The sequence below is a fragment of the Giraffa tippelskirchi genome, chromosome 7 (genome assembly GCF_054371585.1).
Source record: "Giraffa tippelskirchi isolate mGirTip1 chromosome 7, T2T-mGirTip1v1.2.pri, whole genome shotgun sequence".
NCBI classification, from domain to species: domain Eukaryota; kingdom Metazoa; phylum Chordata; class Mammalia; order Artiodactyla; family Giraffidae; genus Giraffa; species Giraffa tippelskirchi.
In genome coordinates this window covers 98847209-98872365 of record NC_137281.1, presented here as the reverse complement: position 1 = coordinate 98872365, position 25157 = coordinate 98847209, and the positions used below count along the sequence as shown (strand labels likewise).

The 25157-nt window shown below is 48.7% G+C and overlaps 1 protein-coding gene and 1 pseudogene across 5 annotated transcripts; one reads left to right on the top strand and one right to left on the bottom strand.

The window, feature by feature from the left end:
* Nucleotides 1-383: 383 nt before the first annotated feature.
* Nucleotides 384-12194, bottom strand: IVD (isovaleryl-CoA dehydrogenase). Of its 4 annotated transcripts, none has more exons than XM_081507198.1 (12): nucleotides 12038-12194; nucleotides 10294-10494; nucleotides 10112-10163; nucleotides 8592-8761; nucleotides 8065-8158; nucleotides 6924-7060; nucleotides 5546-5642; nucleotides 4428-4521; nucleotides 3839-3920; nucleotides 3094-3198; nucleotides 2916-2988; nucleotides 384-2265 (listed from the first exon to the last, which is right to left on the bottom strand). In XM_081507198.1, the coding sequence occupies exons 1-12, from the start codon at nucleotides 12188-12190 to the stop codon at nucleotides 2132-2134; spliced, it is 1392 nt and encodes a 463-aa protein (XP_081363324.1). In that variant the 5' UTR covers nucleotides 12191-12194; the 3' UTR covers nucleotides 384-2131. The 4 variants fall into 4 exon arrangements, with proteins under 4 accessions (XP_081363324.1, XP_081363325.1, XP_081363327.1 ...); XM_081507199.1 differs by having other exon boundaries at nucleotides 10405-10494; XM_081507201.1 differs by lacking the exon at nucleotides 2916-2988 and having other exon boundaries at nucleotides 10405-10494.
* A 2118-nt stretch (nucleotides 12195-14312) lies between these two features.
* On the top strand, nucleotides 14313-16816 carry LOC145512791 (bcl-2-like protein 13 pseudogene; annotated as a pseudogene). The gene has a single exon (XR_014058808.1). The product of XR_014058808.1 is annotated as a bcl-2-like protein 13 pseudogene (transcript).
* Nucleotides 16817-25157: the final 8341 nt, after the last annotated feature.

The window sequence follows — 25157 nt, the reverse complement described above, 5'->3', positions numbered from 1 at the left end:
TGTTCTAAAAGGTTGCCTGTACCTCCTCATTATCCCTGGAGGTGTGATTAGGTCTGGGGCCCATATAGGAATCCGTTTTTTTTTTTTCACAGGTTGCCAAGTTCTGATAAAGGGTGTGCCCAGACCACACTTGGAAAACCATTCCCTTAGCTTCCATTGCCATCAGGACAGACAGGCAAGTATGAAAACAAAGAACGGGATGGTAGTCAGCAGGGGAACTGGGCTGATACTGACCTGCCTAGAACTGCAGTAGAAGGAGGCAGCCCCAGGAAGGAGTGGTGCTGGCAGCTGGCGCTGCAGAGTTGCACAATGCATGTAATCAACCCCACACTCCAAGAACCGCGTGGCCCCTGCTCTCCCATTGTTCACGACTCAGACTTCACTTTTTTGGCTTTATTTTAAAATATTTTTATTTCACATATAGCATCTGGAAAATCATTGTTCTCCCCACACTGGAGGCAGAGCTACATTATCCTCACTGACTGGCTGAGACACCCCATTCTGATGTCTTTGGGCTTCCAGCTACACTTTATTATTTTTAAAAATTTATTATTATTTATTTTTTGTCTGCACCATGCAGAATGTGGGATCTTAGTTCCCCAACCAGGGATCAAACTTGCACCCACTGCATTGCAAGCGCAGAGTCTTAACCATTGGATTGCCAGGGAAGTCCCCAGTTACATTTTAAGCCCAGCAAGACCACCATTTTAGCCCCATTCATCTCCAACACATGTGGGAAAGTGAAGGGACAGGGCCACAAGCCCCTCAGCATAGGACTGGGCTGAGGTTGGCAAGGAATGACAGCACCTGTCACAAGCATCATGCTGGGAACAGCTCTTGGCTACAGGCCAGGACCGAAAGTCAGAACAGGCGCCGCTGGGCTGCGGACCAAGAAAACCAGGTCTCTTTTAGGGAACTTGGATGGGGTGGGACAACCCAAAACTGCCACACCCTGACTATGCTCCATCCAAGCAGCCAGGCAGTGGGGCTCCAGGATGGCATTCTCAGAACCCCTATTTCTGCTGATCTGGATTCTAGCCCCAGTTCTGATTTAGGGGAAACCAAATTGTCTTGATCTTTTTAAAAAGGCATGGGGATGGTTTCCAGCAATTTATATATTTCCTTCTGGCTCCAAGACTCTTTCCACTCTGGGCTCCCTCCTTTCTTTAAAAATCACTGCAAGATCTGGAAAAGGGGGACTGAGTACTCCTCTCTCCTGTGGGTTGATTCCACCCCTGCGTCTCCCATAACCAGTGAGCAGGCTGGAAGCAGGGCCTGCATCAGCCCTGCTCCAAGGACACAAGGCTGGAGCCAGAAAGAAGGCAGGAACAAGTAGACTGCTTCTCCCTCAAAACACCAGTTTAGAAGCAGATGGGTTTGCTTCATGATATGTTTAATACAAAATGGCAGCCACTGTGGAGTGTTAACAAAATTAGCCATAGGATGTCCAGAGAAATATGCGCAGGCAGCCTCAGCTGGAGTTGAGCCAGTCAACCCAGGCCTGTTGCCCAGTCAGCTGGGGGCTGTCACGTGGCCAGGAATGGACAGTGGCACTGGCAGGGTAGTGCTGGAGGCATCGAGCCTCACCTTCACGAGCATGCAGACCTCTGCCCACTGTGGACTCTGGATGGCACAGGTGTTCTGAAATGCCTGCTCCTAGAGCTCTGCCCCAGAGTGGTGAAATTCCAGCTCTAAAAAATGAGGGACGGAGGAAGCTGCAGTGGGAGTGCCCACTCACACACTGCTGAAAGCTAATGCCCCTAGAAACTGGCAGAAACAAAGGCTAGGTTTTGTGGGTATTTTTCCCCATAAAGAAAAGAGACTACCAAGTTCAAATTAATGAACTTGGTAATAGTTCTGGTGTACTTGAGCAGACGGTTCCCTGGCACAGGATCATCCGAGAAAAAGGTGCCTCTCCTGGGAGGGGGAGCACCAGGCTTGGAAGTTAGAGAGCAAGGGTACAGTCAGCAAAGCCTCAGAGAAGCCAGCCTGTTTCCTGAGGAGTACATGTGAAGTCACGGCACACTTCTCCTGGGCCAGTGGGTGGGGCCTGCTGGGAGGAGAGCTGCGGCAGCTGTCCTTCCAGAGAAAGGCCTCGAGGTGCTGGGAAGCAGGATGAAGGGTCTCAGGGTTAGTGGAAGTCTGCATTGAAAGCTCTGCCAATGACGAGCCGTCTCACTTCGCTGGTCCCAGCCCCGATCTCATACAGCTTGGCATCTCTCAGAAAGCGGCCCATGGGAAAGTCGTTAATGTAGCCATTGCCACCTGCAGCCATGGATGGGGCAGGGAAGAAGGACAATGGGAAAAGTGATAGGCAGTGGGCAAAGCAAGGGAAACAAGATCAAGCATCTAGAAATGGGCCAGGAGGAGAGACTGATTGAAGAGAAGCAGCAAAAGGTGGTGAGAGAGAGGGTGGACGGGGGTGGGGAGGTGGCCAGAAGGCCACTCAGAGTGCTGAGGATGCCAGGCAGAGGCAGGGGAACCACTGGCAGACATGGAGAAGGGAGGCAGGAAACTACTGCATAGTACTTATTGGGTGCCAGGCCCAGAGAGGGGAAGTAATTTGCACAAGTCATAAAGCCAGTCAGTGGTAGAGCCAGGATTTGAACCCAGCCATCTGGCCCAAGCCTGTGTTCTTAACCACTGTGCAGCAGTGAACTGAGGCTGTTCCACCTCTGAAGTGTCTCCTTTCCCCCATTTCCCAGTGACAGGACCAGGCTGGGGAGATGAGAGGAGGGCACTGCTGAAGACAGCAGCAACTCGTGGCCTCTGGTGGTTTCCCATTTGCTTTTCCATGTCCTCCTGGTAACCGTACTAAAAGTACAGTTCAGCTACAGCACAGGGTGAGGGGTGGAGGGGAGCCTCTTCCTGGAGGCAGCCACAGGCTCTGGGAGTGAGGAGTGGAGGGCACTCACCCAAACACTGGATGCCGTCCAGGGCTACCTGTGTGGCGCACTCGGCCGAGTAAAGAATTACCCCCGCGCAGTCCTGCGGGTGGAGGCTCCGGGTCAGCAGGGTCAGCCAGGACCGCGCAGAGGGGGCCCAAACCCACCCTTGCCCTGGTGTGTGCCATTCCCTGGGGCCAGCCCTCACCTTGGCGGTGCAGTGGCCCTCGTCACAGGCCTTGGCAACATTGTAGACGTACTGACGACAGGCCATGAGGCGGGTGTACATATCTGCCATCTTCCCCTGCATCAACTGTGCACAAAAGCAGGCCACAGGTCAGTGTGCTGGAGACACACTCCTCTCAGAATCATCCCATTTTCTGCAGTAGCAACCTGACAGCCAGGACTTGGGGCCCTTGGGCACAGTGAGGCAATGGGACTTGCCTAGGAGGGCAGACATGGCAGTGGGCCTGGAGTTCAGGCCAGAGAGCTGCTGCTGAATCCCAGACCTGACTGTCCACTCACAGACCAGAAAGCATGCCTTGAAATGTTACTCCCTCCCCACAACCAACTGGGCTTCACCCTCCAACCCTCCTAGGTTATTCACCTCAAACAAGCAGGGAGGTGACAGCAGACGGATTGCCTGACAGCTTCCAAAGCCAGGTAGAAGGCTGAGGAAACCAGGGCCCCACGTGTTCAAACTCATTTTGTTTGGTTTTTTTTGGCCACACCTCAAGGCTTGCCAGATCATGCTGAAGCTTGCCAGATCTTAGTTCCCTGATCAGGGATTGAACCTAGGTCCCCTGCAGTACAGTGCAGAGGACTCAGGGAATTCCCTCAAGCTCATTTTTGAACGAAGAAGAGTAAATGCCCACAGCACATGCCCCATGTGCTCATTTGTTAAAACTTGAAACTGGAGAATGAGTACATCTTCACAAAACCATCCCACTCACCTGGAAGTGGCCGATCTTCTGGCCGAAGGCCTCCCTCAAGTGCAGGTAGGGAATCGTGTGGTCGAGGACGGCCTGCATGATCCTGCGAGGAGGAGAGAGACGCTGATGAGGGGCTTCACTGTCATCCCACTGCCGGTTGTATGTGTGTGGGTGGAATGCTAGTGTGGAAAGGCCTGAGTTGGGGGCAGCCAGGTGAGACAAGGAGCTGGCATCCGAGGCAGGAGTAAGGAGCCTGAGGACGCTTGTCACCCCCGCTCAGTCACCGCCCTGACTGCCCAGCACTTGTGTCCCTTCCCCTGAGACCAGGTGGAGTGGTGGGACCCTGCAGAGATGTAACTCAGACATCCTGCTTCAAGTTCTGAGTGGCTAGTCAGGATGGCTCCTCAGGTTTTTTATCTGTCACCTGATGATATTTGCCTTCAGTGTGAAGAAAGCAAATGTGACAGGAAAGGTAACTTTTGTCTCTGGGAGAGGATGTGCAGCAGCTGGGAGGTGGCCCCCGTGGGCTCCCAAGGGGAAGCTACAGTGGGGCCACCTGCCAAGGAGCTGTGAGAGTCCCCCCACCTCCACCCCCAAGCCTTGCACTCACCCAAGGGGCCCACCGGCCAGCACCAGCCGCTCCAGGTCCAGCCCACTCATCAGCACGTAGACGCCCTTACCTAGGTGGCCCAGGATGTTGGCAGCTGCAGGGAAAAGTGCTGGTCAGAGGGGAGCAGGCTGTCCACAGCCTCTTCATTTTTAGAAAAGCTGCTGGGTTTAGTAACAGGGCTCTCTCACAAGCCAGTGGAAAAATTTGCCCCAGGTGATGTTGAGACAGCTCTGGTCAATACAACCCTCCTCCCTCCCCAGCGAGGTCCATGGACGAAGCTGTCCAGGAGATGAGCCATTTGGAGCTGGTGACAGAAACTGCTGAGCACATCCCCATCCTGGAAGCGAGGACACTGGGTGGCCTTGGGGGACTGTGGGCAGGAAGCTGAGTGCAAAGGGTTGACACCCCTGACCCATCCTTAACGCTAGCGGAGTTTTTCCTTGCTGACAGAGGAGGATCTGCACCGGTCGCCCCTCCCTAGATGCACCTTATAACCAAAGTGTCTTCTCTCAGATGGTGGATTGCAACAGGGAAGGGATGGTTTCTGGCTGAGGCTCAGAGCCAGCCTAACTGATCAAGTCTGTGCCCTCCGTCTCCTCAGTGCATCACGGGGCTGCTGGCTCTCCCACAGTATGGCACATTTTCACTTCAGGGCAGAAATACTCGTAGACTGAACTGCCTTTCCTTCACCAAGTTCAGTTCCACCCATTTATTCAGACGGCTTTTCAGCAGCATTAATGATTACCTCACACTGGCTCCACAGGCAAGCGTATGTATGAGGCAGTCCGAAGGATGCGAGTGGGGAAGGGCAGAGCTTACCTTTCTACCCCAGAGACTGCAATGCCAGCCCCAGGCATGGTGTGTGTCCACACAGGAAACACCACCCATCCCTGCAGCCATAGTCGGGCATGCAGCTGCAGGGGCTCTGGCCAGGAAGGACAGCTGTCCAGCCTGAGACCCACACCTCCGGGCTAGCGGGCCAGGGCACAGTGGCAGGCCTACTCTCTGGCCACCTGCGGTTGGTGAGCTAACACTGGTGAGGCTCTCTGACCAAGAGTCAGGCTTTCTCAGCATGTGACAGGGTCAGGACAGGGCCTCCCTCATTTTCAGAGACTCACCAGGAACCTCGCAGTCTTCGAAGATCAGCTCACAGGTGTTAGAGCCCCTCATCCCTAGCTTGTCCAGCTTCTTGGAGGTGCTGAAGCCCGGCATCCCCTTTATGGGAATAAAAGGAGGTCCGAATTACAGAGCAACCCCCCCCAGGGAGCCAAGGAAAGTGAAGACCCCTGGGAAGTATCCATCTTTCCATCCAGTCCCCATCCTTGCCTGATACACCAGCGTTCTACGCACCAGGCCCCTACTCTGTCTGTGACTGCCCCATTCCTGGACAAGCCAGCCCTAACACCTTACCCCAGCCTCCCTGCTGTTGGCTGCATTTCCCCCAGTTCTCACAGGAGCAGCTTTTTCACAGTTAAATGCCTGATCCCTGGGGCCTTTCTGACTCTTCCTGGCTGTGGTTCCTTTCCTCTGGGGGAGTCACTTCTACGACACTCAGTTCCTTTGCCCCCCTTGTCCCCTCTGCTGCCTGCACCTCATGGAGTCCCACCTGGGATCAACTCAGCCACCTGTGTGCTTTGCACACATCAGATGCAGAACGGTCAGGCAGGTGCCCAGCAGAGCACTGCCCTCCAGGAGGGCCCTTCCCTCTCCTCCAGGAGACACGAGCACCTCGGCTCAGCCAGGAGAATTCTTGTCTCGGCCACATCCTTTAGGCTACTCACTTTTCTTGTTCTCCAGTCCCTGTGGGACAATCTTCACCCTCTCCCCATGCAGGGTACTGGAAACCTTTGCAACACTCATTCTTGAAACTGTCCACTCCCCTGTCCACCCTCCCTGGGGCCCTGGCCTCCTCCTTAGGAACCACTAGGCAGCTGGTTCCTCCACTAACACTGGCCCCCCACCCCACCTTGCTTCTTCTCCCTCAGTTAACCATTGTGCTTTGCTTACTCGCTCTCACACATCTCACTTTCTCTCTCTCCTATTTTGTTTTTCTCTTTACCTAAAAAATGGTTCAGTTCTCTCCCATTCCTAAAAGCCAACTGAAACTGCCAACTTTTCACTCTAACTCCTGCCATCTCCCCTGTGCCTCTACTGACAAGACTTGGAAGGTGCAGTCTCTGGTCCTCACCTGCATCTTTCCACCCTCACCCTGCGGGCAGCTCGCTCCAGGTCCACCCCTGACACCCTGATGGCCCCCATCTTTCAGGATGTCCAGACAACCTGGTTCTGTGGACGGTTCTACTGTCCTCATATTTGACCCCTCCTCCCTAGACTCCACTTTTTGGCTACCCTCCCTTCAGTCTCCTCTCTTGCCCCAGCCCCGTCCCAGAAGGGAGCCTTGGCAGAGCGCACCACACTGATGGTCTGTATGATCACTTGAAGGAGGTCATCTCTGGTGCCATTCTCAGCCTCCCACCATAACTCCCCCACATTCACCTTCTCCACAATGAAGGCTGTGATGCCCCGAGAAGCTGGCACAACAGTCACATCAGTCTTGGCGTAGACAACAATGACATCTGCATCGGGACCATTGGTGATCCAGAACTTGTTGCCATTCAGGACATAGTGATCTCCTAAGGAGATTGCCGGGAGAAATATCAATAACCTCAGATATGCAGATGACACCACCCTTATAGCAGAAAGCAAAGAACTAAAGAGCCTCTTGATGAAAGTGAAAGAAGAGAGTGAAAAAGTTGGCTTAAAACTCAACATTCAAAAAGTAAGATCATGACATCGGGTCCCATCACTTCATGGCAAATAGATGGGGAAACAAATGGAAACAGTGAGAGACTTTATTTTTCGGGGCTCCAAAATCACTGCAAATGGTGACTGCAGTCATGAAATTAAGAGGCACTTGCTCCTTGGAAGAAAAGCTATGACCAACTTAGATAGCATATTAACAAGCAGAGACATTACTTTGCCAACAAAGGTCCGTCTAGTCAAAGCTATGGTTTTTCCAGCAGTCATGTATGGATGTGAAAGCTGGACTATAAAGAAAGCTGAGCACCAAAGAATTGATGCTTTTGAACTGTAGTGTTGGAGAAGACTCTTGAGAGTCCCTTGGAAAGCAAGAAGATCAAACCAGTCAATCCTAAAGGAAGTCAGTCTTGAATATTCATTGGAAGGACTGATGCTGAAGCTGAAACACCAATACTTCGGCCACCTGATGCAAGGAACTGACTCATTGGAAAAGACCCTGATGCTGGGAAAGATTGAAGGCAGGAGGAGAAGGAGATGACAGAGGATGAGATGGTTGGATGGCATCACCGACTCGATGGACATGAATTTAAGCAAGCTCCAGGAGATGGTGATGAACAGGGAAGCATGGTGTGCTGCAGTCCGTAGGGTCGCAAAGAGTTGGACACGACTGAACAACTGAACTACACTGAAGGAGAGGAAGTTGGCTCCATGCACAAGCGCTGTGGGCCTGTCTCAGCCAGTCAGTCCACCACCACTTCTGTTGACAAAAAACTGTCCAGCTGGCAAATGCTTCTGGAAATCCAGCAGAGGCACCTCCAATCAACCCATAGGTCTGTCCCTCTGCCCATTTCAGTTCCCAAGTCAAGAGCAGCCTCACCTTTCTTTTCTGCCTTCAGCTTCATGGAGACAACATCAGAGCCAGCGCTGGGCTCACTCATGGCCAGGGCTCCGATGTATTCACCACTTATCAGCTGCAAGAAAAGCCCAGAGGGCCTCAGTATGACCCGAAGTACCCAGTAGGGGCTCACTGGGACCACTTCTTGCCTGGTCACGTGACACCCCTACAAGCCCTCTCAGATCCGGGTACAGGAAAAGTCCTAGAAGAGAAGCCCTATATCCACAAGGCTGAAGCTCTCTCTCCTTTTCCCATCATTCCCTTTGCAATGGAAGCTAGGCTGAGGCTTCTGTTTCTTAAAGTGCTCAAGTAAAAGTTGTTCAGTGACAACTTGGGTGTTCTGGCCCTGTTTATTTTTTTTTTGACTGAAGCATTTTAAAGCAAATCTCTGACTCCTTCCTAGCCCTAGCAGATTCAGGGCAGCCCGCTACAGAAAGCAAGTCTGACCAGCCGTCCCCAGTGGGAGAGGAGCTTCATGCTGGTGTGTTCCTCCAGCCCTATTTCCTCACCTTGGGGAGGTACTTCTCCTTCTGGGTCTCATTTCCATTCCGCACAATTTGGTTGATACAGAGGTTGGAGTGGGCTCCGTAACTGAGCCCCACTGCTCCAGACACTCGGGATATCTCCTCCATCACCAGCACGTGTTCCAGGAAGCCCAGGCCAGAACCACCATACTGAACTGGGGGGTAGGGGGTGGGGGGGTGGCAGGGGAGTGGAAAAGGTAGACCAGGTTAAATGAAGACACTGTCTTACATGCTGTAGAGGAATACTGTGACAGCACCTATTCCAAGTTCCCTCTAGCAAAGTCAATAGGCTGATGGCCGTGGAACCTGCTTGCAAGCTCACAGGACTAGTTTTAGTTTTTTCTGCTGCCTCTAGTCAACTAAGGTGTGGTTCAGAAAACAGTCATTGCAACTCCTGCTTTATCCCAAACAGAGCTCTTTTTAAAAATGATTTTATTTATTTATTTGGCCACACCATGCAGTTTTTGGGATCTTAATTCCCCAATCAGGGATTGAACCCAGGCCCTTGGCAGTAAAATCGCGGAATCCTAACCAGTGGATCACTGGAGAATTCCCTATCTCAGACAGACCTCTTAATGAAGACAAGAAGACCTGAGCATCCACTACTCGGAGAGCTTAAGAAGTGCATAAGTCTAAATTAATTTTTAAGTGGTTACATCATTACTCATGACGTAAAATTTATACTATCAGCTTAAAATCTCAAGAATTGTTTCCAAGTGGTGAGGGGAGGGTGTAAGGAGAACACTGTGGCCCACCTTTACTCTAATGCCCAGTGAACACAGGCCAGAGCAGGGTGGGCAATCCAGGTTTTGGCTGGCGAAGCTGCAGGCTCATCTCTTTACTGGGCACTGTAAGCCAGGCCAGCCTTTGCATCAGAGGCTAACATCTGAAACAAAGCCCACCAGCTCCTTGCCCTCATCTCCTGGAAACAAGTAGTAAGGCCTATAGGGGACTCTGGATGGGCCGAGGGGATAATCTATTAAATATACCATCTGGCCACCTCACATGGAGGCTCAGATGGGTGTCCTCCCCAACCACCCCCCAGTCTGCTTCCAAATGAGCTCTCGGGCCAAGCTTTGGGCAGAGGACACACAGGCATCCCCCACAGGGACACACTGCCCTGAGTGGTTCTGCCTTCACACTATTGGTAGGGCAGAACTTAGGGACTAGGGGAGGCAGTAAGCCTGAGGTATTAAGATCACTGCTCCATCTGGAGTTTTGTAAATTCCCCAGATCATTTGGGGGAACGTCTTAAGTGTGCAGAGTTCAAGAGTCTGGGTGACCCAAGTGAAACACACTGACCTAAATCCTTTAACTTCTTAACATCACTGCCTAAAGAAACAGAACAGCTGATATTTCTCTGGGTGACTTACTGGGTACTTTCTCAGGTCCAAGAGGGAGGAGACTCTGGGTTACTTTGAGTAACACCTTTCCTTCTTTGGGAAATGTGTTAAAGGGCATGCAAAAAAAAAACCCCTCTCTATAGGGAAAGAAAACACACTCACCAGGGGCTGTGATGCCCAAGACTCCCAGGTTCCCCAGCTGCTTCCAAAACTCCTGCCAACAGAACAGAGACGCACAGTGAGTTGTGAGAAGGCAGCCAGTCACAGGTGCTGGGCACCTCTGAAACAATGAGACGCAAGGGCTTCCCAGAAAGGGGCTGCATTCTTAGGGGGCTTTTATTCACCAGAAGACTGTGTGAGTCTTGCCAGGCAACAGTGCAATTCCCAGCCCAGCCCAGCCCAGCTCCCAGACTGCCCCCACTCCCGTCCCTCTCAGTCTGGGTCTCACAACTTACTCGCAGGTTCTTGAACTCATTACTTTGGTCGATCTCCTGGGCCTGGGAGGCTAGATGCTCCTGAAGGAACTTAGCCATGGTGTGACGAAGCTAGAGGGAGAGAGGTGGACAGATGTTGCTGAAACAGTACGTAATTGCCTCTGAGGACAGTGTCTCCACTACTGAGGACACCTTCAGGGAAAAAGGACACAAGTAGCCTCACCAAACAACATCAAATTGAGAGGCACCACTAGTTTATGCTTCCTTAGAGGTGATCCTCACCTCTCTTTTTAAAGATTATTTTTTAAATGTCACTCCCCTACGTAGATCATCCCATGGGCTTCCATTGTCTTTAAAAGACAAACTCTTTATACATATATATGTATAACTGAATCACTTTACCGTACACCTGAAACTAGCACAACGTTGTAAATTAACTATACTTCAATTTTTAATTGTTAAAAAAAAAAAGACCAACTCCTTACCCAGGACCAGAAGGCCCTGTGAGGTAAACCCTGCAGCTCTTCCAGCCTTCTCCAGTACCTTTCTCATCTCCCATTCACTGTGCTCTAGACATGCTCCCTTCAGTTCTTGGCACATGTCAGGCTTTTTTTTTGCCCATGAGCCTTTGGCTAAAAGGGACAATTCGAAAAGAGATTAGAGCTTGTTCCTTGGAAGGAAAGCTATGACAAACCTAGATAGCATATGTTCATTAGAAGGACTGATGCTGAAGCTGAAGCTCCAATACTTTGGCCACCTGATGCAAGGAACTGACTCATTGGAAAAGACCCTGATGCTGGGAAAGATTGAAGGTGGGAGGAGAAGGGGACGACAGAGGATGAGATGGTTGGATGGCATCACTGACTCAGTGGACACGAGTTTGAGCAAACTCCAGGAGATATTGAAGGACAGGGATAAAAACAACAAAAGGGATTAGAGACTCCTTCTGGCAGGAAATCTTGAGAACTGGGATTGAGCACTTTCTGCCTGAGATGATTCAAAGCTCGGTCTTCTGGCTAATGCAACTGGATTTTTGGAGTTCTCGGCAAGCTCAGGCACTTGCTAAGGACCACAGGAGAATCACACTTCTCAGAAATTCAAGCCAGTGTCCAAGTGAACAGTTTCCTTCCACAAGGAATAACTCTGGTTCCCCTTCATTTGTAACAACTTCTTCCAAGTTTTTTTCAGCTTTGTGCTTTGACCTCATAGGTTGAAGAATTATAGCCAGACTCCCCTGTGCGTTTCAACTCCACCCCCAACCCCAAGGGGTGTATTTGAAAAAGATTTCATGGTGATGATTAACCAGGTTTGAGAACCACACCCTTAGACAGTATTGAGGTGTAAGAGGACTTCAGAGAGATTGAGGGCCCTATTGGCAAACGAGGGTAATCCTATGCCGATTCACCAAAACATCCCCTCATGCTCCCCCGACTCCTGTCTCTCAGCAGCGTTCCTGTCCTCGACTCCTCGCCTAATTTTCGCAACCAGGCCTTGACGCCTCCACAGACGGGAAGCTCGGGCCCGCGGCCGGCCCCACGCTGGCGCTCTCAGAGCCCCCAGATCATTCATCGCTACTGGGTGAGCGCCAGGCAGAAGAGCGCCCGGGTGGCCACAGACCACGGATAAGGGGCAGAAGGAGGGTGAGCCTCCCTACCTGCTTCTGCTCCTCGTTTAGCCCATTGATTGCATCGTCCACGGGCAACAGCGAGTTGGCCCGCTGGGTGATCAGGCCAGCAAGCGACTGCAGAGGCGGTCGCGTCCTCCAGCTCGCTACGCGCCGACCCAGTAACCAAGCTGCAGTCGCCATCTCTGCCTAGCCCCTGGAGCCGGAGCCCAGGCAGCTGAGAGCCAGCGGCGAGCTCCACCAATCCGCGGCTTCGCCACCGCCACCCAAACGGCAAGGGGGGTGGGTCTCCAGCAGCCAATCATCCTCAGCTGCCCTCTCCCCTCGAAGGACAGGCTATCCAGGCACCAGCCAATCAGGCACAAACATGGCTAGGTGGGTGAGCTTGGTGGGGAAACTGGATCTACCCACGACTTGTCCGGGTTGCGTTTTTTTTTTTTTAAGTGGAAGAGCAGAAAGAGTCTTTTTGAGTAGAGGATATAGTATCCCCGCTGCGTTGAAAATAGCAGTACCTAACTGCAGACATCTGTGGGAAAGCAACTGTTAAAACCATAATCAGGAAATTCGCTGAACGTCCCTCAACGCTTCCACTCACCGAAGAAGGTTCGATTCCTGGTGGGAGAAATAGGATCTCGCCCCCCAGAGACCCGAGTTTGATCCCTGGGTGGGGAAGGTCCCCTGGAGAAGGGAATGGCAACCCACTCCAGTATTTTTGCCTGGAGAATTCCACGGGCAGAGAAGCATGGCGGGGTACAGTTCATAGGGTCGCAAAGAGAAGACTGAGCGACTAACACTCACTTTTTCACTTTTGCTGCTGGCGGGGCCAAAACAGTTAACAACTACAACAAAACTTCAAACGGAAAATCACGGAATACCCGATGCTTGGCAATACATTGTCACAGCAAATCTAGGAGAAGAACCCTTGCTCTAGGGTGCACGCTGGTTATAACTCAGGAAAATTTGCTTTATTATGTAGCAGAGTTTGACTTTGATAGAATTTTATGGGAAAGGGGTTGTTAAGGAGTTGCTGTCTTCCAAATTAATGTACCTAAGAACAGAAGTCAGGGGTTATTTTTAACAGGGCTGGGGTAGGGGTGGACCCAACTCAGGTTGGGCTGCTCCCCACTGGAAAGACTTGTGTTGGTTGAAAAGAAAGGATAGCTTTATTCAGAGGGCAACCTGGGTTGAAGGCAGACTCCTGTCCAAGAACCAACTCTGTGAAGTTTCTGCACTAACTGAACGTTTTTAAAGGGAGAGAGTGGGGAAGCTAACTGCAGTTAACCATTTGCGGCAGTGGGTAAGGGGATGGGGATCAGAGTCTTCCTGATCTTCCACTATGTGCAGACTTCTCAATGGTTGGTGGTGAGGTAACAGGGTTATTCCAGAAATCTGGTGCTCAGCCTAAAGTTACTATTCTCCACAGGGTGGCCTTAGTTCCAGCAGAAGAACTCAAAGATATTGTTAGGTATGTTCCTTGAGGAGGAACCAGTCCCCTGCTTTGTTATTGTACTATAATTTCTTGACTGCTCCTTTGTTTCTGCTGTCCCTCATTTTTCTGTTCAGCAACTGTTTAAACATGCCCTTTGGCACTCAGGCAAGGTCTAGGAGGCTGAAGCCTCTTTACTACAAACAAGAAACAGGGACACAGAAAGGATTTGTACACATCACAGGCCCTAATCTTGGCTCCCTGTCCACCAGTGCCAAATAGATATATGGAGACAGAGTTTGGAGGAAACAGAAAAGAGTGGCTTCATCATTTTTGCCAGGCAAAAGGGAAACACAACAGACTAGTGCCTCAAGAATTATGCTCCCCTTTCTTGGGAATAGGGAGAGGTTTTATATCCTCTTGGAGGTCTTGCTTTTTTTTTTTCTCTTGCAGAGTTTCAAAATGGCCACAGCTGGCATCAGACAGTTTAGCAACCGGTCTTGTGTCCCTGAGGCTATCAGCCCATGACTTTCTTTCTGAAATGCAGAATGCTACAAGAGAGTGTAGGGGGAAAAGAATGCCAAGTCCAGAGGGCAATCTATACAGAGTCAGAGAGTCATTAGGTTTGTGAAGTACAAGTCCACCTACAAGTGTTTGCTAGTAGTAACAGACAAAGAATAATAGCGATTGTTAAGCTCTTGTAACAAGCTGGAATCAAGATTGCTGGGAGAAATATCAATAACCTCAGATATGCGGATGACACCACCCTTATGGCAGAAAGTGAAGAAGAACTAAAGAGACTCTTGATGAAAGTGAAAGAGGAGAGTGACCCCGCCCCGACGCTGGCGGTGAGGGAAGCACGCCGGGGTGACCTCACCCGCCAACATGGCGGCGGCGGTAGATTAGGGCAGCGGGTCGGAGCCGCTGCCGCCGCCGCCACAACTGCGGGTTCGTGAGTGGAGCACCTGCCGCCGCCTCTTTCACCTTTTCGGGTTGCAGGGGCCTGAGCCAGGTTTTGTACATCTGTAAGTAGACATTTTCGGAGCTCTGCCGGCCACCCCCATGGCGTCCTCAACTACCGTGCCTCTAGGATTTCACTATGAAACGAAGTACGTGGTTCTCAGCTACTTGGGACTCCTCTCTCAGGAGAAGCTGCAGGAGCAGCATCCTTCCTCACCCCAAGATTTTGGTGCCTCTGATTTTGCTACGACAAATGCTTCCGGAGCTGACGAAACGCGGCCAGGAGCCGCTGGGCGCACTGCTGCAGTTCGGCGTGACATTCCTGGAGGACCACGCGGCTGAGTACATCATCCAGCAGGGTGGCTGGGGCACTGTCTTTAACCTGGAGTCAGAGGAGGAGTGCCCCGTGGGCGCCGCGGAGGACAGCAACGACATCTACATTCTGCCCAGCGACGGCTCCACGCACGTCAGCCCCCCAGAGTCACCCACCACAGCCACGGCCTCCTGGCAGGCCGAGAGCTTGCCCGTGTCGCTGTCCGCCAGCCAGAGCTGGCACACGGAGAGCCTGCCGGTGTCCCTGGGCCCCGAGTCCTGGCAGCAGGTCACAGTGGACCCCGAGGAGGTCAAGAGCTTGGATAGCAACGGGGCCGCAGAGAAGAGCGAGAACAACTCCTCCAACTCCGACGTCGTGCACGTGGAGCGGGAAGAGATCCCCGAGGGCGTGGGGGAGGCGGCCGCGCCGGACCCTGCCCTGATGGCAGCCGTCCCCAGGGCCAGTCCCACGACATCCCTGTTCGTGGAGCTCGGTGAAGAAGAGGCAGAAGCAGCCCCAGCAGAAGCTTCTGAACCGGAGCGGGAGGGGGTACTGCCACCCAAGTCCCCAGTGGAGCCCCCTGCAGCCCTGCCGAGCCGGGAGGAGGCCACCAGAGGGCAGGGGGAGCTCAGGGTAGGGCCCCGCCCAGGCGACCTTGAGAAGGCCGGCCCGCTGCCCGAGGGCAAGTCCCTCCTGCTCTTGGGAGGGGCGGCTGCCATGGCCATCCTAGCAGTGGCAGTTGGGTTGGCACTGGCTCTGCGGAAGAAATAGGTTTTCTTCCTCGGGGTCCACCATGACCTGCTGCCAGGACTCAGGACCCAGGAGAAAGAAGATAAGAACGAGTAAGGTTTAGTTGTCTCGACTGAATCCGAATGGGCAGCAGCTGGTTGGACATCTGCAGGACGCTTTGGGATGAGGGGGCTAGGTCAGCGGGGCAAGGGTGGCCCACCTGTCAGGGCTTGAGGTAGAGGCTGCACACGCGGTCTGCTGGGCGGTCCCAGGCCTGGGCTCCCCTGAGATTCAGGGTCTAGGGTGTAAAGTGCTTTCTCAACCTTGTCTGTGGCGTCTGGGGCCCCGAGGGTGTGTGGCCTCCCCCGTCGGCCCCTGTAGCACCTTCCCCTTTGGTGACAGCACCTCCCGATGTTGCCAAACGTCCCCGGGGTAACACGTCCCATGAGAGCCACAGCCTCAGAGGCAGAGGGTTCTCAGGGGCACCTGGGGGGCCAGGCAGGAGAGCTTGGCTGTGGGCCACTCGGCTGCTGGCGCGCTCCGGCCTGGAGCCTCCCCTCTGCCAAGAGAGTGCGCTTTCCAACCCCTCCTCCAGGCTCTTCTTCCCGTCGGTCCTGCAGCTCATGCTCTGCGGTCTCCACCGCCTCTCAGGTACTGCCCTGCCCATGGAGGGCTTGCCCAGTGCTTCACTCGGCTCCCCTCATAAAGATGCTGCCTGTAGTCTTTTAAAAAGTAAATACAAGAGACCCAGGCCCTGCCCGTGACTGTGGGCAAGTTGTCTCTTGTACAGAAGCAGGAGGGTAGCTTGGCTGACCTCCCAAGGCGGTTTCCAGTCCTTCTGTTGGTGGCCACCTGGCGGGGGTGTCTCTCCAACAGTCACTGTCTGTAGCCTGGGTTCTGGCCGCAGGCTTCTCATTGGTCACACGGCCCCTCTGTGTCTCCTGCTTGTAGTAAGAGCTCCCATACTGGGCTTCAGCCCAGGGGACATACTCTTCTTCAGCGCACAGTCTCCTAAATACCATTGAAGTTAAAAAGCAGGAGAGAGCCCACCCTTGAGGTTCCTGCTTGTCCTTCACAGTCCAGCAGGAGGCTCACACTGAGCTCGTCACAGCCCAGATGTCAGAGCGATGGCCACGGTGGTTGTGGTTGGCGTGTGCCGGGGACACGGCATAGCCCTGTGCACTGCCTGCGCCCCGCATGGTGGTGGGGCGGGGGGCGGGCGGGGGGACTGCGTCTCTTCTCCCGAGGTCGAGTCACTAACAGGACCGTGCCTGAGACAGATCATCTCAGAGTTACCTTAGTCAATGTAACAGGTTACTTTTAGATCCTGAAATTTGTAATAAAATTACATTACCTATCCTCAAAAAAAAAAAAAAAGAAAGTAAGAGGAGAGTGAAAAAGTTGGCTTAAAGCTCAACGTTCAGAAAACTAAGATCATGGCATCTGGTCCTATCACTTCATGGGAAATAGATGGGGAAACAGTGGAAACAGTGTCAGGCTTTATTTTTTTGGGCTCCAAAATCACTGCTGATGGTGATCACAGCCATGAAATTAAAAGACGCTTACTCCTTGGAAGGAAGGTTATGGACAACCTAGATAGCATATTTAAAAGCAGAGACATTACTTTTCCAACAAAAGTCCGTCTAGTCAAGGCTATGGTTTTTCCAGTGGTCATGTATGGATGTGAGAGTTGGACGGTGAAGAAAGCTGAGCGCCGCAGAATTGATGCTTTTGAACTGTGGTGTTGGAGAAGACTCTTGAGAGTCCCTTGGACTGCAAGGAGATCCAGTCAATCCATCCTAAAAGAGATCAATCCTGGGTGTTCATTGGAAGGACTGATGTTGAAGCTGAAACTCCAATACTTTGGCCACCTCATGCGAAGAGCTGACTCATTGGAAAAGACCCTAATGCTGGGTAGGATTGAGGGCAGGAGGAGAAGGGGACGACAGAGGATGAGATGGTTGGATGGCATCACCGACTCAATGGACATGGGTTTGGGTAGACTCCGGGAGTTGGTGATGGACAGAGAGGCCTGGCGTGCTGCAATTCATGGGGTCGCAAAGAGTCGGACACGACTGAGCGACTGAACTGAACTGAAGCTCTTGTAAGCTTGTTTGGCTGGTATGTGGCAAAGGCTGTTCACTCACCTCTGTTTTTGCTGCAACACCACTCCATTTCAGGGAGGCAGAAAGGAAGAATCAGGTATGAGGGGGAAGAGGAGAGCAGATAGAATTCAGCTTCTGTCCCCTTCCCTGCTTTGCAGCTTTCCACTGCTGTGTGTGTGTGTGTGTGTGTGTTTAGGGGTAGGGGAGGGTGTCAATGCTCTTGAACAGTTCATCTCAGATAGTTTAGTGCCCTGAGTCCAGGAACAGTGTTGCAATCCTGCGGCCTAGATATGGAAATTTAGACAAGTTTCTTGGGTCTTTTCCTGAGAAGGCAATGGCACCCCACTCCAGTACTCTTGCCTGGAAAGTCCCATGGATGGAGGGGCCTGGTAGGCTGCAGTAATGGGGTTGCTAAGAGTTGGACACGACTGAGCGACTTCACTTTCACATTTCACTTTCATGCATTGGAGAAGGAAATGGCAACCCACTCCAGTTTTCTTGCCTGGAGAGTCCCAGGGATGGGGGAGCCTGGTGGGCTGCCGTCTGTCGCACAGAATCAGACATGACTGATGCGACTTAGCAGCAGCAGCAGCTTGGATCTTTTCAGACTTTACTTCATTATATATATATATTTTTGGCTGTGCCACATGGCTTGTGGAATCTTAGTTCACAGTTCAGGGGTTGAACCTGTGCCCTTGGCAGTGAGAGTGCAGAATCCTAACCACTGAACTGCCAGGGAATTCCCTTTCATTGTCTTTATTTTTTTAATTTATTTATTTTCTATTTTTTCCCTATTTTTTGGCTGCAATGCAGCATACAAGTTTTAGTTCCCCATCCAGGGAGGGTACCTGTGTCCCCTGCAGTGAAAGCCCAATGTATTAACCACTGGACTGCCAGGCAAGTCTCCAGGCTCTGTCAGCTTGTCCAGACCAAAATGCTTTCTCCTTCAGTTCACTGCCTTTCATATCAAGCCCCACCCCCTACCCCACAGGTGGGGAAGATTTTCAGAATAACCTGATATAGGTTGTGGTCAAGTTCTCTACATTTCTGGTGATCTTCAGACTCATGATTGTGAAAATCTTCCATGGGTGCCTTCCAGTTTATCTCTTGGAGCCATTCCCTTGCTTTACTTGCACTTTCAAGGACTAGTAAATGTACAAGCTGGTGTAAGTTTGAATATCCAGGCTTATAAATTCTTACTATAAGATGAAATTGTTTAGCAAAACCCAAGGGATCCTGTGAACAATCTGGAAATTCCTTAGTTAAGATCTTAAATTCTGTCCTAGTCCAAAGGTGTAAAGGTAAGAGCAGGTTCCCCTCTACGTGTAGGTTTCTCCTTAAAGGGGGTGACTATTACCTTAGGGGTGTCTTTGTTCTTTGCCTTAGATTCCACAAGTTCTTCCTTTGAGATTAGAAGTGGAAGAGCAGAGAGATCAGGATAGGGATGCTCAGAAAAAAGAGTATACAAAAGAACCAAAGAAGGAGAAAAGAAAGGAGGAGAAGCAGTGATGACTTATGAGGTCATTTCTAATCTAGTCACTGTTTCTGATAATTTCTGGCTCTCTCAATGAAGCCATTTTATCATTTCCTTACTTTGAGACTTCTAGGTGCCAATTAAAATGTCTCCATTCTAGCTGTTTGATCGTAAGCCTGCTTTTTCTAATTTAGTGTGCAAATAAACCAACTTAGGTAAATCAAAAGTGCTCCGGGAACAAATGATTTGCTCAGGAACAAATGATTTTTGATCAGACCTTGCCATTAAGTTACATACTTGCAAGTGTCAGTTTCTTAGGTGTTATACATAAACCCAGCTGAAGTTCCTATAGGTGGCTGCTCATCCAAGAGTTGCTGGGCCCTTGAGGCACAGGTTCCCATTGTTGATTTGGTAGTCTGATTCAGGTGTAAGATACCATCTGAACAATTTTCTGAGGCCAGTGTGGTAGACTGGATGTGCACTAGCTTCCCCAGGAGTTACCCTTGGTTCAGTGCGTCTCTGTCTCGTGTCTCAGTTTCTCTGGGTTACAGTCTTTAGACTGTCATGCGTGCTTGGAGCGCTAAGTTTTCAGCCTCTGTGGTGCCCCCCAGAGGAGCAGTATTTACTTAATGGTCATAGCGGGTTCCTAGTGGGTTCCCTTGTAGGACCACTGCGCGTGGTGAGGATTGACACATCTGAGGGTAGCCTGTGGCCGATAGGAGCAAAATGTCCTTTTATTCTTCAGAGCTGAAGAACTCTCTCTCATTTCACTAACAAAAAATTTTGTTCAGACCATGTATCAATTTACCCCTTTTTTTCTTTAGTTTAAGTTGAACTTAACAAAAATCAGCCACGTATGTTTTCCCTGGACTTCCTCTGCAGATCCCCCTGGGACCCTGCCTAGGAAATGCATGGGTGCCCCTTAAGATGAATAAAAACTAGTCCAAATCAAACTTACAGGATCATCACAATACATACATGAGCTCTGGATGTATCAGGAGAACTCACCAGAACACCTGGTGAGAGATGCTGAGAAGCTAGTGAGGCTCAAAATACCCATGCTGGTACTGAGTGCCAATTTAAGGTGTCTTCCAGGTATCTTCTGGTGGGTGTCTCTGGTATCCTGCCCACTACACCAAGCATATATCAATGAAAAATTAATCAAGAGTCAATCTATGAAAGAAATTTGAGCCAAATTTGAGGACTGTAACCCTCAAATTTGGGTTCTGAGAACTGTTCTGACTGTGAGAAGTCAGTTACATAAACTTTTTGAGACAGAGGGCCATACATTAGATCTGGGGTCCCCAACCTCTGGTATCTAATGCCTGATGCTCTGAGGTAGAGTTGATGTAATTACAATAGAAATAAAGTGCATGATAAATGTAATGCACTCGAATCATCCCAAAACCACACCCAGCCCGCCCTGCTCTGTGAAAAATTGTCTTCCACAAAACTGGTCCCTGGTGCCAAAAACTTTGGGGACCATATCATTAGATGATGTGTTTATGCAGTTTATACAATCCAGATCAGTCCATTGTCATAGGCCATTGTGATGCTCTTATAGGATCCAGAAGGAATGTTATTTTAAGGAGTTGTCTTGTTGATGTTGAAATGTTGCTCTTTCCATTATACAGAGTGAAGTAAGCCAGAAAGAATAACACCAATACAGTATACTAATGCATATATATGGAATTTGAAAAATGGCAATGATAACCCTATATGCGAGACAGAATGAGAGACACAAATGCATAGAACAGTCTTATGGACTCTGAGGGAGAAAGTGAGGATGGGACTTTCTGGGAGAATAGCATTGAAACATGTACATTATCTATGTGAAACAGAACACCATTCCATGTTTGATGCATGAGACAAATGCTCAGGGCTGGGGCAATGGGATGACCCAGAGAGATGGGATGGGGAGGGAGGGGGGAGGGGGTCCAGGAGGGGGAACGCATGTAAACCCATGGCTGATTCATGTGAATGTATGGCAAAAACTACTACAGTATTGTAAAGTAATTATCCCCCAACTAAAATAAATAAATTTATTTAAAAAAAAAAAAGAAATGTTGCTCTTTGTGGTTGAGCAGGTATTCCTGCCAATGGGGAATGTTTTGCTGATGCAAAATACAGATACACAATGCACAGTAGAGGGGAGAGAGGAGGCTAAAAGGCAGAGAACATTTTTTTTACATTCAATTTATTCTTATCTTGGGACTTCTCTGGCAGTCCAGTGGTTGACTCTGAGCTTTCAATGCAGGGGACACAGGTTCCCCTGGCCACGGGGAACTAAGATCCCACATGCTATGTGATTCGGCCAAATATACAATTTTTCTTGTCTTGTAATAAAATTTTCTTTCATACAACCTTATCAAAAACTGCTTTGGTAGAGTAATGGGTCAGGGAGCCAGATTACCCATAGATGAAAGATGAAATCACAATGGAAATTAGAACATGCTTTTAAAGGAAAGACAAATAATGAAAATAGGACTTAGCAAAACTTGCGAGATTCAACTACCTGGCCCTTAGAGGGAAGTTGATAGTTGTCAATGCATATACTGGAAAAGGTAAAAGTTGAAATGGATTTATCTATCCTTCTATTTTAAGAACCTAGAAAAAGAACAGTAAATTATAACACCAAATATAGGTAGAAATGAATAATAAACAATAGAAATTATGAAATAGAGGATAACTGAGAAAATCAACATAAAAATTATGAGCCCTAACAAGACTGATCAAGAAAAAAGATAAATTGCAATTTACTAATGTTGAGAATAAAAGGGCAGACTTCAGATCCTTTATAGATTCAAAAAACAATATTTTGAGCAATTTGTTCCGTTCTATTTAACAGTGATGAAATGGACACATCAATTTATGTGAAGTTTGAGAAGAGACAGTACTCATAGAGAGTGATTTCCTATCAGAATAGTGCTCATCTCTGGAGGGGGCAGTAATTTATTGACCTGTATGCTTAAAGTTGGTACACTTTGTTGAGCCTCATTACATTTTATTTTAAAATTCTAGTGGTGGTGGTGCTTAGTCACTCAGTCATGTCCGACTCTTTGGGACTCTTTGATCTATAGCTGGTGGGATTCTCCAGGCAAGAATATTGGAGTGGGTAGCCATTCCCTTCTCCTGAGGATCTTCCTGATCCAGGGATCAAACCTGGGTCATCTGCACTCCAGGCAGATTCTTTACCATCTGAGCCACCAGGGTAAAAGATACATAAAATTTGCCATATTTAAGTGTATGGTTCAGTGGCATTAAGTACATTCACAATATAGTGCAGCCATCACTACTATCCATTTCCAGAACTTTTTTATCATGCCAAACAAAAACTGTATATGTTAAAAATAACTCCCCCTTCACTTTTCCTCTCTGTCCCTGGTAACCTGTCTACTTTCTGTCCCTCTGAATTTGCCAACTCTAGGAACCTTATAAAATTGTTTTTGCCTTTAAACCAAATTGGAAGGCAAGAGAACAGTGAGTTCTTAAGATTTTGTTTGTTTGTTTGTTGTTTTGGCTGCGTGGCACAGCTTGTGGGATCCTAGTTCCCTGATCAGGGATGGAACCTGGGGCTCCTGCAGTGGAAGAGCAGTCTTAAACACTGGACTGCCAGAGAATTCTCTTTATTTATTTTTAATGTGGAATATTTTTTTTAAGTCTTTATTGTAATTATTATAATACTGTTTCTATTTTCTGTTTAGGTTTTTTTGCCTCAAAGCATGTGGGATGGAACCTGAATCCGCTGCATTGGAAGGCAAAGTCTTGCACTGGACTGCCAAGAAAGTCCTGGAATGATAAAAAAAATTTTATTTAATTAAAAAATATTCATTTATTTATTTTGAGAATTTTGACTGTTAATCGAAGGTAGGTAGTAACTTGGAAGGAATGGAAGTGGGTGCTTTGTTTTTTAAGGTGGTTGTAATTTGAGCCCCAGTTAAAGTTGAGAGTTGCCAATTGAGAGGGAAATTGAGTATTGGAGGCTTGCCAATACAAGGTAAAATCAGGGAACTAAGGAGAGAGAGCCAGAGACAGAGATGAGAGAAAAGAGAGTAAGAGGCATGGCAACCCACTCCAGTATTCTTGCCTGGAGAATCCTAGGGACGGCGGAGCCTGGTGAGCTGCCGTCCATGGGGTTGCACAGAGTCGGACACAACTGAAGCGACTTAGCAGCAGCAGCAGCAGTGAAAGGTAAAGGGCAAGATTAAGAAGATTATCGTTTGCCAAGATACATTTTGAGCTTTATCAATAATCATCAGGATTTCAGTACCTCTCTGCCAGACTTTTGTGCCAGCCATAGTTCACTTATATAGCAATCCATTAAGACAGATATTATCTCTACTTAACAGGTAAGAAATTAGACTGAGAGAATTTGCAAAAGACCAGTTTTTAGTGAGTAGGCTGGGATTCCAACCCAGATCTACCTGGCTGGGAATGGGCTGCAAGCTGGTTTTTACATCCTAATTTTATAACCAATTCTTATTCCGTCACCCTCGCTCAAAACCTTTATGCATGTAGATTCTTTCCCCCCACACCCATATGCCATCAACTAATACTTGTAGTTTTCTTGTGTTTCAAATTTTTTTAATTAATTTTTATTGGAGTATAATTGATACACAATGTTGTGTTAGTTTCTGCTATACAGAAAAGTACATCAGTTATATATGTATATACATATATTCACTCTTTATATTCTATTCCCATGTAGGTCATTATAGAGTACTGAGCAGAGTTCTCTGTGCTAAACAGTAGGTTATTAGTTATCTATTTTATATACAGCAGTGTGTATATGTCAATCCCAATCCCCCAATTTATCCCTCTCCCTGCACTTTCTCCCCCTTGGTAACCATCATTTTGTTTTCTACATCTGTGACTCTATTTCTGTTTTGTAAATAGATCCATTCATACCGTGTTTTTTTTTTTTTAATTCCACATATAAGCGATATATTTGTCTTTCTCTGATTTAGTTCACTCAGTATAACAATGTTTAGGTCCATCCACGTCACTGAAAATGGCATTATTTCATTCTTTTTTATGGCTGAGTAATATTCTACTGTAGATATGTACCACACATCCTCTTTATTTATTTCTCTATCAATGATGGACACTTAGGTAGCTTCCATGTCATGGTTATTGTAACTAGTGCTGCAATGAACATTTGAGTCCATATATCTTTTTGATTATGGTTTTCTCCAGATATATGCCCAGGAGTGGGATTGCTGGATCATGTGGTAGCTCTATTTTTAGTTTTTAAAGGAACCTCCATGCTGTTCTCCATAGTGGTCAAATCTTTCTTTATACCTTTGCTGTCATGGTCCTAATACATTTGATTCCTGTTTTCCTGACGTCTTTAACCCTATTGTCTTAATCCTGCCATCCACCTTTCATACAGTGCTAGATTCATTTTTCTAAACATTCATTATGGTGATTACCTGCTCAAAATGTGTTAGTGATACATTATTACCTCGATTCATGGTTCCCAGACTGTGAGCCATGACATCACTGGGCAGCAAGCTCCCTGGGATGCTACAGAATAAACTTTTGGGGAAATCACAGTGATACATGTTAGACAACATGTGAACTACTAGCTTGAAGGCCAATTTCAAGATTAAATCATGCAATATTCCTCTCAGTATCAAACAGGGAAGGAAGGTGGTAGTGTCCAGTTTGATTCCAAGGTATGAGAAGCTAAGCTATGCCCAATATCCTGTTAGTAATAATTGCAGTTATTTAAAAATAAAAATACCTTTAGATTTTTGTGTATTTGTTTTTCAAATATCTATTTAGTTGTTAGGACATTAAGTGCTTATTGTTTGGATATAAAAAATAGAACTTTTACATGTTTATTTTGGCATGTCATAAAATATTGAGATACTAGGGACACTGAACTGAGACAGTTTGGAAACCTCTAGCCTGAGCAGTAAAAATCTATACCTCCTGCCTTGGCACTTAAGGTTCTTCAAAACTTCTAGTAACACCATGTACCCATAAACATGAACACATAAACATCACATATGGTATATTACAAGTGTTCCCTTAAGCATCAGAACAAATCTGAATCTCCTAATCTCCACATATTCATCAATGTGGAAAGTTCTCAACCCTCTAGCTAGCCTCTCCAAGTATTACTTTTCCTTCAACCC